General features: G+C 47.7%; 1 protein-coding gene across 5 annotated transcripts in view; it reads right to left on the bottom strand.

Annotated features, from left to right (window-relative positions):
- The window catches only part of actn4 (actinin, alpha 4), a 53,876-nt gene extending 40,799 nt beyond the window's left edge, over positions 1 to 13,077 (bottom strand). For 4 of the 5 annotated variants that reach the window (XM_035386587.1, XM_035386583.1, XM_035386584.1 and 1 more), the window contains exon 1: positions 12,773 to 13,076. In XM_035386587.1, the coding sequence (XP_035242478.1) occupies positions 12,773 to 12,907 (135 nt within the window). In that variant the 5' untranslated portion in view covers positions 12,908 to 13,076. Of the gene's footprint in view, positions 1 to 12,772 lie in introns of all 5 variants that reach the window. The other variant, XM_035386586.1, reaches the window with a different exon arrangement.
- Between the last annotated feature and the right edge of the window lie 465 nt (positions 13,078 to 13,542).

Below are 13,542 nucleotides of genomic sequence, written 5' to 3'. Positions count from 1 at the left end.
TCCAGAAAGAATCAGACCAGCCCCCCACCCCTGACCTGTCTGAGACGCGCGCGCACACACACACACACACACACACACACACACACAAAGCCATTAGGCAAGGAACAGTTACTAAACTAACAATTTTACAATGCAAGGACATACTGAGATTTCCCACTAGGCACCCAAACACACATGCACGCACACACAACACAATCATTGCACAAGAAATTGTTACCAAACTGACCATTGTACAATGCAAGGACATTTCACCAGGGGCACACACACACACACACACACACACACACACACACACAAGACAACTTGAACAACACTTCTCATGTCATCTCTAACTACAGTAAGGAGCTTGTGGGGACCTGTAGTCCTGTGCCTTTTTCCGGGTATGCAGAAACACTCCACCTTTCCATGAGGGAGGAGCTTCTATTCAAAACCAGCCTGTCAGTCTTCTTTCCTCAAGCAGCTTGTGCAACATCTGTTTTAGAGTGGTGGGGGATTTGGTGTTTGAAATGCACATCTAATGTGGTGTGGAGCATCCCAGACCTCAGCCTTCAGAAGTCTTGGTGGCGTGTGGGAATCGCTTGTAATGGACTCCGCGAAATAAGTGGGGGGCGAGCTCTCCGCCTCTAAGGCGAGCCAAACAACTGGCGCAAGCTCTCACGGGAGGGGAAGAGAGCTTAACCCTGCTAATGTGACGTTTGAGGCGATGTTCCAGATGCGCCCTAAGAATGTGGTAATGCTGTTTTGGGGGGTGGGGGGGGGGGGGGTGGGGGGGTGGATGAAGGGGCTGTTCGTGCCAAGTGCCTGTCTGGGGATGATGGTGCAGAGGCAGCAGGGATAGGGGAAGGGGGTCAGGGTCTCATACGAGCAGGTGGGGGGGATTACAGTGCCTGCTGTGGGTAATCCGCTCTAAATGACTTCAATAATGCGGCACAGCCTGCCCACCGATTCCAACCAGCAGCGGCTGACCCGCCGTGTCTGCCAAGCCTCTGTGGAAGCGGGCTACTGCTCTTCTGGCACGGTGGTCGTGTTCAAGAGCTGCAGGACGTGCGCACAAGTGCCGGCGCAGGTTCTGCATCAGAACGGTCCGAGCCTAGCTGCCGACCGGCTGCATGCAGAAGACTCTGGCGCAACGCAAGTGATGTGAAGGCTGTCATAGTCGGTGAAGATTCATGGCCCAAGGTGGAATGTGGTCATTTTTCCCCCACTCACACTTTTCTTTGAATAGAGATCCTCCTGCCCAGTACTACAAGATTCCTGAGAATTGACCTATTGGTCTGCAGGCTGGACAACAGGTATGGCAAGTATGGTTAAGGCCAACCCAGGGTCTGAAATGCTAAGACACCACTATCTGAAAGCACCTCGGCTCCGATTGGGCGTTTGCAGAGTTGCCTGGTAACAAACGCAGATCAAATTGCCGGCCGCTGTCATCAGTGTGCATTGCGGGACTAGTGGAGGAAACATCATTATGTCTTGCACACAGGGCCCTTTGTTTACGACTTCTTTCATGAAATATTGCCTACGGGGGGGCTTCATTTTGACTGGGAGAGATCGCGGACACCGATGTCTGCTCTGCTTCCCTTAGCTTCTGTGTGTGTGGGTGAGTCAGGAGAGCCCGAGTTCAGTGACTCACAGAGAAGAACTGAGACAGGAAGAAATACATCATACCCAACTGAAACCACAAGGTGCAAAAGCCTACTCTTGGGAACTGGTGAGCTGGCTGCAGAGATGTTGCTCCAGTAACAAGGCAATCCACTCCGATGGGCCAGTTCAGCATCAACAGGCTGAGTGCAATGAACATTCTAAGGGTCTTTTTTCAAGCTTAACGAGTCTTCCCCTTCCTCCTGACCTCCCTTACACTGAAAGCTGCTTGTATTAAGGCCTTTCTCAGTCTTCACACATCAAAAAGTCACAGAGAAGAGAGAAACCACAGAAGCCATAGTGCCCTCCTTCCTTCCCCAATCGGGCCAACGAGAGCAGACGCGCTCCTCTCGCGTTCCGGAGCCATCGCTGCATTCCATTCGCTTCGCCTCCTTCCGACTGGGCGATGGCGGGGGCTGGATTTGGGGGGATTGGGAGGGGTGGGTGTGGGGGGGGCTCCTGCTTTGTGATGTTTGCAGCAGAGCTCACAGCATACTGGCATTACAGGCTGAGAGGAAGCCCTGGATGCAACTGCATGGGGCCCCTGCAGAGGTAAGCAGCCGCAACCCAAGAGGAATGCAGCCACAAACAAAGTCCCTGGGGCTGCAGCTTAATCAGTGTAGAGGCCAGGGTGCAAGTTTTACAAGATCAGCCACACTGGACCTTACGCTGGGCTGAGGCCGAGCAGCCCATCCACACGCGGGGGGGTGGGGATTTCCACACGCGGTGGGGGCGAGGGGGGGGGGGTTGGGATTTCCACACGGCTCCAACAGGTACAGATGTGGCAATGCTGAAATCCCAGAGGATGTTCTCCGCGGACAAGTGAGGCCCAAATCACCCAAGACTATCCTATCTAACACGGAGGCCCTCACAGATTTAGAAAACATGCATTGTTACCCAAGGTCCCAGAATCAGTTTTGTGATACAGGAAATTACTATCATTATTATTATTATTATTTACTACTGCTACTACACCCAACCCACAATTCACACTGAAGAATGTGTGCAATCATTCCTTTCTTCTTAGAGCAAGACACAGGCAGCAGAAATTGTGCCAATCTTAAAACCTCTGTAGCCTGTCTGTCTGTCTCAACTTTGACCCGTCTAATCCTCCTGTCCAAGAAGAGTGTGTTTAAACATCTGCTGATAAGCCTGTGTGACATTATCCCTGGTTGACCCGGAATGAAACTTAGGCGTGATTAATCAAGTCCAAATTTCCATTAATGGTGGATCACAGCCTCAGGATCTAACAATACCACTATTCCATCTTCTCATCTGAGCTTGACTTGTTTTCCCTGGGGCAGAGACATAACGGACACATTATCCATAAAGAAAAAAACGTGGATCAGCATAATTCCCCAAACAAACATCTATTCTTTTGTCTGGGCTTGTGCACACAAGAACCTAGTCTTTCATTGGGAGTGCATTCATCATATAGCCTACAAAGAAATAGCCAAGGATACTGAACGCGTGCAGCCAGCCAGGCAAGTCTCCTTGGTTTTAATTGTTCCTACCGGTACCATGGTGAAGCTTTGAAGCCGAATCGGGGGGTCTAGTAAACACTCAGCACTGGTTTGATCAAGACCAGGGGGAGTTCACCGCACTACTGAAGATCACACTTCAGCCAGGGAGGAGTGTGTGCGCATGTGCATGCACTTGAGTGTGGAAAGTGCAGGTGAATGAGTTGCAATATCAGGGGAGCTTGAAGCACCGCCCATTACAATTCTTAGCTTTTCAATAACAAAACAGGCAGCCCATTTTCTGGGGGAACAAAAACACTTGACAGAGAGCTTTCGACACCTCTACAGGGCACAATGTCACAGCTTGGGACTTACAAACGCTCTTTGACAGAGCACAGCACCATTGAGCACACAAGTCAGTAAGAAGCGTAAATAGGTATAAATAGTTGCGGTACACAATAGTAAGTCAGGTAGCACTTATCCAAAAAAAAAAAAAAAGGAACCTGAGTATAGTGACAGCTGCGTGATGACCCAGGGCAATCTGGAACCATGAGAAACACCCTGAGAAACTATGAGAAGCACGAAACCCTGATAAGACAAAATTTCAATACCGAAATTCCACAGTGGTTTCTGTAATGTTCCAGTATCGCTGACTTGGTCAGGCCCGCTGGGAGGGGGGAGGGGTCTGACAGCACTGTGACGCATTTCTCAGAGCAGGGCTAGGTCCCTGGTGTCACCTTGACCCCCGGGGAAGGGTCCAAATTCATAAAACTGCTAATTGCTACTTTTTCTTCTCCCCTCTTGTTTTTCGGTTGGTGGTTCACACATGGATTTCTCTCGTAAGAAGAATGGCAGCAGAACAAACACACTGTGGCCATCTGGACAAAAAACATGAATGTAAACATGGTGGAAGTGTGTAGAGAAGATAAGGATAAACTAAAGACGGTACAGTGGGGCATCTTTGCATTTACAGTTGTGCGACAGATGGGATGTGGTGGCGGTGGTGGGGGGTGGGGGGTGGGGTTTGGGAGCGGCTATACATCTGCCCCTATAATCGGAGTGGAATCCGCTTGCCCACAAAGGAATGAAGGAATCCCTCACACAAGGCTTCAATCCTCGTTAAAGAAGTGGCAGCATTTGCAACACAAATGTCTCCTTCCCTCAGGACGGTTTCCATGGTCAACACTCAATACGACGGAGCCCTGGAAACGTCCATCCACCCACCCCACCGCCCCTCCATCTGCGTGTCCACCTGCTGGGACCACACCGACAGAAAGCGCCCCCAAGCCAGCTTCCTGCTGAACTTTAGCCCATTTAAATCTGCATTAGCGAAAGAAGAGAGGCTGCAGCCGGGAAGCAGTTTTTTGGGGCCTGGGAGGGTGGTCATCCTGCAGTGACATCGTGCTTTTCTACAGGAAGTTCCGGTCAACCGCAAAGCCACAGCGAAAGCAGTGATTGCTGAGGATCCGACGCGGCACTGAGATTAGCAGAAAGAGGAGATGGGTAAATCCGGCGCAGTTCCCCTTTCAGAGCAGGGGCTGAGTCACCGCACGCTCACGGCTGAAATCACAGCTATCAGACTGCTACCGAACGGGCATGCTCCAGCCGCCAACCACCAACCCCTGGCTCCAGCCTGGCATCTGGAAACGCGGACACGAAGATGTGGACACAAAGGGGCAATGATTAAAGCGTGCCTGCAGTCAACTTAAACCAGCACATAATCTGCACTGCAGGTTAATCATTTATCCAAGACGTGTGACTTTTGCACCTTCTGATTAATTCCACTGAGAAATTAGCTTAGTTATCAATAGGCCAGTTCAAATAAAAGGAGTCGTGCAGCACAATCTGTTGATGAAAACAAACTGCAGCCCACAAATGCAGACACTGTCCATGTTTCCTCACAAATCCCACTCGACTACGTACTGAGTGCAAATTTAGAAAGCAAAATGAAGAATGAAAAAAAAGAAAACAAACGCATGAAAAATACAGCCTGTCTGCTGTCCTTGGCTTTTTCTACTGTGTGCTCATGCTCCAAGCAGAACCTTGGCTTGCTGTTCACAAACCAAACTCAGCCTCTGCAAATTACTGGGATGTGTCACTCAGGAACAGAAGCAGGGGGAAATATCAGATCAAATGCCCCACATTCCTGACCCGTGATTGGCCACTTGATGCTCAGCCATGTTGCGAAGGAGCTGGAAAGGAAGTGAGGTCAGGTTGTATCAGATTTTAGCTGGGTGAAATCCACTTTGAGAGCACACAGGCCCGGCCTGCCCTAAATCTCAACCAGCAGCAAATTAACACGTTGACTCCAGACGCTGCCAGTTGCCCGAGGAGAACTGACAAAAACAGAGGGCTCGACGCTGCCTTTCTCCCCGATTTGTTAGCAGAAATCCTACGTCGATCATGCCCTAAAACAGACCGTCACCTCCCCCTTCCTAATCCAGGAACAGCCCCATTTCCCACTTATTCTTCGTAGGGATTTGGGAGTGAAAGTTGGCCACTCGAAGTAGAGGAAAGTACGCACTGGTGAATTATTTAAACCACATGGCAAGTGGTACTGGACGCGGAGAAGGGCCAATTAGGCAGGGCGGGGGCAGGGAATGCGCCCTGGGACGAGCGGTGTTTACGAGGGGGTTCGCCAATAAATCCCGTCCCTTCCGTATTCGCTATCAGGGAAGCTGGAGCGGGTTCGTGCGCGGGAAGGAAGGCCGCCAGCGGGGGCTCAAGGGTCGTCCGCCGCCTCTTCACCAATACGGATACTCAACAAAACATAGGCCTATACGTTAGCCTCTCCCATGGCTCTGTAGCCAGACTCCTTGATTACTTAAGTGGATCAATTATTATAGTCACTCACAGTCGCCTTTGTGTTCCACACGTTCGGCGGCTGGCGGCAGGCTTACTCAGAAAACCAGCCGGACCCGACTGGGAAGAGTGTTGCCCAACCGTGAGCTACGGTAAGAGAAGTGCGCCTCTTCTCACAGAAGTTGGAAAGAGAGGAACCAGTTGCAACATGCAATGCTCGTGTCTCTTTTTTTTTTTTTTTTTTTACACGGTGAGGTCCCATTAAAAAGGAACATAGCTCCCACCTCTACAGCCGTCAGCCACTGTTATCAACGGCTTTCTTACGTGCCCATAGCAGACTCGTACAGGTCAACAAACAGCCAAAGTGCAAGCCTGATCATGCACTGTGTCACGGCCCTCAGGATGTTCTAAAATTCATGTTAAGGTGTTTCAAGGAGGGACACACGCAATCGGTGATTAACTTTCTTCGTTCAGATCAGAAGCACAGAAACGACCACGGCCCTCCGAGTGAGAAATGACTGAACGCGCCCGCCCCCTCTCAGGGCTACAGTAACATCTAGAGAAATGCAGCGCGTTGATGGGAAAAGCAGACCACTGGCTGGAAGCAGAGTGCTGCGAAAGGTCATTATTATGTTGGCTTGCTCTGCTGGAAGGTTCCTGTAGTCAGTGTTCAGTCTGCTCTGCTGGAAGTTTCCTGTAGTCAGGGTTCAGTCTGCTCTTCTGGAAGGTTCCTGTAGTCAGGGTTCAGTCTGCTCTGCTAGAAGGTTCCTGTAGTCAGGATTCAGTCTGCTCTGCTGGAAGTTTCCTGTAGTTAGGGTTCAATCTGCTCTTCTGGAAGGTTCCTGTAGTCAGGATTCAGTCTGCTCTGCTGGAAGGTTCCTGTAGTCAGGGTTCAGTCTGCTCTGCTAGAAGGTTCCTGTAGTCAGTGTTCAGTGTGCTCTGCTGGAAGGTTCCTGTAGTTAGGGTTCAGTCTGCTCTTCTGGAAGGTTCCTGTAGTTAGGGTTCAGTCTGCTCCTACCATGGCTGTCCAACAACAGACTCATGCTTCCTTCATTCCAAACAAATCCATTTATGTTTTCATTTAACAATTTGGCTTTCAGAACTAATTAGGATTAAGCAATTTGCTTTAACAACAAATTGAAGGCCCATTAGTAGATTTAAGCTGATCTCTGAAACACGGAGACAGAATAGCAGCCATGTCACTGAAAGTTATCTACTATAAGGCAAGACGTGTGGCGCAGTCTGCAGGACAGCCGACTCCTAAGCCATATGCGACCCCCCCACCCCACCCCCACAGACCCTTCTCTATCGGCTACAGTCTCTGATTTCTACTTGTCTGAATAAAGCAGAAGTACTAAAGCTTTTGAGAAATATACACTGTAGACGATGGGAAAGTTTATGGTTCTTCCTGAAGTCAGCTGGATTCTTAGCCCCCCCCCCCCGCGAAAAAAAAAACAATCAGTTCTGTCACCCCATCATCTTCCATGGACGAAATTTGGGTTTTTTTCCCCACAGCTAGCTTAGCCACCTCCAAATGAGAACGCACCACGTTTGGCTGCACATTTGATGTTTGAAGTTCTTGCAAGGAAGCTGCCATTGTGCCTCAAAGAATGGCATTTGGAACATGCAGTTCCTAAAAGCGACAACAATGTCAGGCATTTAAATAATCGCTGCATCTAAATAATCTACAAATAACTTACGGCTGATTTATACATATACAGGCTGCGGTCGGCACATGCTCACTGCATCTTATAAAATCAACCGCTCTGGCGTCTGTCAGATGGCCTTACAAAGAAGGCTCAAAATGGCTCCTGTGCAGGTGTAACTGTTGCAAATCAAACACGCTCCTTGCTGTATCTGTCTTTGCACCTGCATGTTTCATGTCGCAAGTAGACAGAGACCTCACTCACAGCTGCCAAAAATATCTTCCTTGGGCTGATGTGTCTCTCACACCGAGCTGTGGTTGATAGTTTGTGTAACATGCACACACACACAGACACACACACACACACACAAACACACGCATGCATGCACATTCTACAGGGGCCTCTGACTGCACAGGATCCATAGCGCTGACTGGCTAAATTATTAGTGCATAGTGGGAGGGTGGGAGGGAATTTTGTTTACTGAAACAAAGCATATTTAATCCCCCCCACCACCCCTGAAGGCCAAACCCCAAATGCAATTCCTCTGTTATGTGGAAAAACTCACTTCCCCTCCAAACCAAAAATAATCCACCCCAACCCCCAGAAATGCCCCTCCCCCACTGCGCTGACACCACTGCACCTCAACACACATTCCATTCTCAGACAGAACTGCCTGTGAACACTCAGAACAGCAAGCCTGAACCATGCGCGCACACACACACAGACCCACACACGCGCACACACACAGGCGCAGGCACAAACAGACGCACACACTTTACCGTGACCTACAATTGCTGACACAGTCAAACAGATAGAAACTTGTGCCTGCATAACTCAGTCAACTCAAACACATAGGCCTAAATACACCATCAATGCCAACAATGGTAGTCGCCATAGGGATTTTTTGTTCAAAGGCTCAAGCTATTCATGAGAGACCAAAGGAAATGGACCTGCCCCTGCTGCCACAGACTATAACGGGTTTCAGGCCAAACTGACAGGGACAAAGCCCAGCGACCGTGAGCAGGCAGCACCCACAGGACGGGCTGAAAAACCTCACGCCGCCTTGTGCTGCTCATGTGCACAATAGCGCTTAGCCATCCTCACCAAGCACACACAATCACATCCCTCCATTTGTCACCCCCTCACACACACCCCCCCCCCCCCCCCCCCCAACACCCCCCAACACCCCAACACCCCAACGTGGAACTTCCCACAGTTATTTAATGGCGCGTTCCTATTGGTCGCTCTCACCGCCTGTCGAATTAGGAGCTGCAACAGCAGAGAGAGGGAGAAACAGACCGTGAAAAATTCCTCTGACAGAAAAACACACAAACCGCATCCGTCTCCACTTCAAAAAAAAAAAAAGGGGGGGGGGGGGGGGGGAGCCCTCACTCCCTTCGATATGCAGTAGTGGACAGGACCGCAGTCCGTTCCCACCCCCCTGCACTGTCCACAGCTGTAGTCCTGCAATCCCCGTCAGTCAGTATGGACAGAAAAACAACATAAATCACCCCCCAGACCCGTTCCTGCAGGCTATAATAAGCCTGAAACGCAATCTTTCCCTCCAGAAAGCACTGCAGTGAAGAGCACTGGGTTACATTCCAAACTCTCTCTCTCCCTCTCTCTCTCTCAGAGCAGATCAGAGGTCGGGGGAGAAAGGGAGCAGTTCTCTGGAGTGAGAGACGCAGGGCTGGCTTGCGCCACTGCCCCCGCAGGCTACGGCCGCACCGCCCGTGGCACAAGTAGCCAGGGGCCTCTGTGCCAGGCTGGCCGACTTCACTGGCCGTCCCGGTCCGCACGTCCCTGTGAGCCCGACCCATACAAACACCTGACCAATCAAACTCCACCGCTTCAACTGTCAGTTCAGCCCGAGTACCATTAACAGCACTTTTACAGTGCGACCAGTACCATCGCAGTGTAAATCTCAGGCTTCACCAGGATTGGACATGATTTCAGTTCTCCAGGCAACAGTTCAATATTGGGTAATATCGCAAATTTTGCTACGATACAACCCAAAATGATCTGATATAGTAAAAAATGATCAATATATCAATATATATGATGCAGCTAACACAATCATGTTACATTGTACACATATGACCAAAATTAGGTAATATTATGGACATTTAAATTAAAATTTTATGCTATGATACCTACGGATTGATTTTTGCATGTTGTATTGATTGGATTGGATTGTTGCTCTTCGAACAGATACATCAATCTGGATCGATGCATCATTACACCCCTATTATACAAATGCATCCCCGTTTGGTCACTTTATGAATTATATTATATTATATTTTGCACGACTACTCCTGAGAACCTGCAGCATTTCAAAGTGGCCAATATTGGGACAGGCTAACTGCAGAGTAGTGGTACGACTCAGTGGTGACTGTGCATTTGAGCCTGTTTTACCCACACACACACACAAAGCCATTACAGTGCAAGTTTGCAATAGATAGTCTCACTAAGTTTTGCGTATTTATCTACTTCATTCAAATGCAGTTTTATTGACTACTTGACGCCACACTTCCATAAGTACGTCCGCTATCAGCTCTCCCTGGCAGCAGAGCAGAGCAGAGCAGGGACGGCTTTATTTGCATGCACACTGATTCTTTAAGTGGCCTGTCGGGACAGGCAGAGCACGCCTGAAGAGGACACGGTGTGTCGGTGCCGACACGGAGCCGACCGTTACCGTCACCGCACCGCGGCTTCAGGCCCGCCCGCCGACGGCGTAAATCCCAGACGAATACCATCTCCTTTCGTTCCGCTCGACTGCGAATTTGCACAGGCAAGTTAAGTTTTTTTTTTTTTTTTAAATCGGGGCTGCGTACGGTTTTCCACCTATTATCACAGTCGTGGTGGTGGAGCAAACACGCAGACCATTCCGCTCTGAATGTTTCCGGGCAGTCAGGACACCGCCCACCTGAATTTAAACTGGGCCCTGAACCGAATCAGTTAACTCGTAGATCAACAGCCATCCAAGCCAAAAAGACACTATCTGACTACATGTCAGCAGGCAGCCTGTTCAGGAAAAGCATGAGATGTTGGTTACAAGGCAAAATGACAAGCAGTGACCAACACACAAGAACAACTACTTTTTGTGAGTTTCATTTAACTTACATTTAGCATACATTGAGAGGGATTTAGATAGTGAATTCATTCACTTCCCTAAACATAAATTATCACACTTATGCACTAATCAAACCACTCCTTAAAGGACCTTTGGTCATTGTGCTTTGTTCATTTTCAATTTTCAGACATTTAGGCTGTGTGATTAAGTTGTTAGGGGAAAAAAGACTTCCAACTTGGCCAGCCATAAAAAGCAGGGCCAAGCTAACAAAAGGCTCTGAACACAAATATTTGTATTGACTTGTGTACTGCTTTACAAATCCTGTGCTAAAAAACACTGTGTCGGCTGAGGCTGTGAAGGTTTCTTGAAAGATGACCTCCAGAAAGAGTTACGCGACCATTCATAATTACTAACCCATTTCTAATTTCACATTTCTAAAAATGAATAGCTTGTGTGCGAACATAAGAGTCCGAATACAGGGCTTAATGATAAATGACATCTTTCAGCAACCTGACTTTCTGAATGTCACCGATGATATCTGGTTCTGTTAGTCACTGAAACTCCAGTCAGTTGACATATTTATGCAGTGAGCTATAGTTCATCGCCATATTATGACGTAGCAAATGCATTCACTGTGTGGTCATCGATTGTGCGTATATGGGTGTGTAAGAGGGAGGGAGGGAGGGAGAGCCAACAGGTGTGTTTTATGGCAGTTTTACAAAAAGAATCCACATAACACCTAAAACCTAAAACCAATTTACTTGAAAACTTGATTCAAAGCTAAATGGTCGACACATACATGTCTGTACTTTTTAGCAGAATCAAAACTACTACATGTCTGGTATCCGTTTCAACACAAAATGTAATGTGTAGAGCACATCTTATCAAAAACCACTTCAATTGTTTGAACGTGCATTGCAACACCCACACACGTTCCACTGGAAGCACGAGGGAGACGTCGATCTTTACGCAATATCGCGCACGGCGGGGTGCAACACACTAACTATTTGCCCTTGATTCCCCCCGTCTCATCTAATATATATGTCCAGCAAGCTAATGTGAAACACCTCTGACAAGTTCTACGGTCTATTCCACGCACACGACATGTAGCCTGTAAACCGACTAAACTGAAATAACATTAAACCTGTACAGCAATAATATATTCCAGTAAACACAACAGTTTTTGTACTGTTATATGCTTTGTTAATCATTTTTGGTTCGACTGAGACTTTGACCTCTCCTAGTTTGCGACACATTCCAAGGCTATACTAGGCGTAGCGAGGGAGCTGCTTTAACTTGCATCAATTGTCTCAGTAACGAAGACTGACAGTCGAAACGCTGAGCAGTAATATGTCGTAAAGTAATGCTTGGTATGTTGTCACTTCACCATAAAGAATGCAAATCGTTCGGTTCGCTAACGCTCCACTGAAATTCCACATCTCAAACCATTTCAGGTTATTCTTCTGTATTAGTTCGATAGCCCTAGCTAGTCAATTTAGCGAGCTAACATCAACATTATTCTGAATTGTTCGTATCTGAACACTTCGATAGGTCGCCACACCCTGCGCAGAATTTAAGTTTCAGTTAGTTCTAGCTTGGCTATATCCCAACAACCTTTTACAGTTTTCTTTTTTTACCAAACCGCTCCAAAGTTCGGAGTCGACCAGGCGACGACATAATAGAACACGTCTTTGTCAACTGCCTAACGTTGGACATGTTTGCTTAGGCTAAACCTAACACAGCTGGAATTAACTGGAGGGCACCCCGCGGAATTTCAACACAAAATAAATTGAAAATATATTTATTTTTATCACCCTTCTTAAAATCCGCACACGAGAAGAAATTTGTTTTATATTAGCCAAAAAAAACTTAGTTACGGCTAAAACTGTTTCACAATGTTCCCGACAATAGCCAGTTTTATACCTATAACGTAATGGATAGCTAGCTTGCTATTCTGAAATTTTAATGTTTTTCGTTGGTCATTTCCTACTTATCGAAAATGCAAAACAGATTATTTTCTGATCACCACCAGTGTATAGCAAAAAGTATGGGCCCATGTATTCTCTTCAATCCACGAACTGACTTGCGAGGCGAGACGAGGCCCACAACAGTCCCCGACCTCTCCCATTCCGCACCGCCCGATTTTCATTTACCTTTCTCTGCTGTTTCTCCCAGGCCGGGTCGAGAAGCAGGTCCCGATCCCAATCATTTTCCTGTTCCATGTATGTCGGTGGTCCACCGGAGGGATATTGCTGATTTTGATTATTTGTGGCGTGATAATCTACCATCTCAGCAAGACCTGAGAATGTACACGTTTGCTTGCTATTGAAACAAGAAGGATAACACCGCTGTGGCGCTCTGCAACTCTCAGCTTTCGGCGCTCAGTCAGAAAGTATCCGGTGTGCGCGCTGACAGTATCCCCACTCCGCCCGGGAAGCGAATGATGTGGTCGCCACTGAAGTGCCGCTCCCACAATCTAGATTAGAAGGTAGGCCCATATAGGTCATGAATATGTGGTGATATTATAATTTTCTCCGCCCAAATATGCTCTGCACATGCTATGCGTATCGTATTGAACACGCAACCTGGGATTGGGAATTGGTGTGGATCTTTATAAACTGATATTCATAAAGACTAAAGTTGCATTTAAATAGAGAAGGCAATTGATTCATGTGCAATCGAATATGCGTAAATGTTCAAAAAATATTCAAAGCCTAAATACAATCAGAAGTCTCTGCTTTGAGTGTAAATTTGAGTGGAAAAATTTGCTTAATACATTGTCTAACTGCAATGTTTTGAAATTCTGTGGCCTACATCAAATGCGATGTAAAATAGGTATATAGCCACATGAATATGCATGTAGCAATGGCAGTAGGCCTATGTATAATCGGGATTATTATTATTATTAGGCTATTATTGTTAT

The sequence above is a fragment of the Anguilla anguilla genome, chromosome 12 (assembly GCF_013347855.1).
Source record: "Anguilla anguilla isolate fAngAng1 chromosome 12, fAngAng1.pri, whole genome shotgun sequence".
Lineage (NCBI taxonomy): Eukaryota > Metazoa > Chordata > Actinopteri > Anguilliformes > Anguillidae > Anguilla > Anguilla anguilla.
This window is presented reverse-complemented; position numbering and strand designations above follow the sequence as displayed.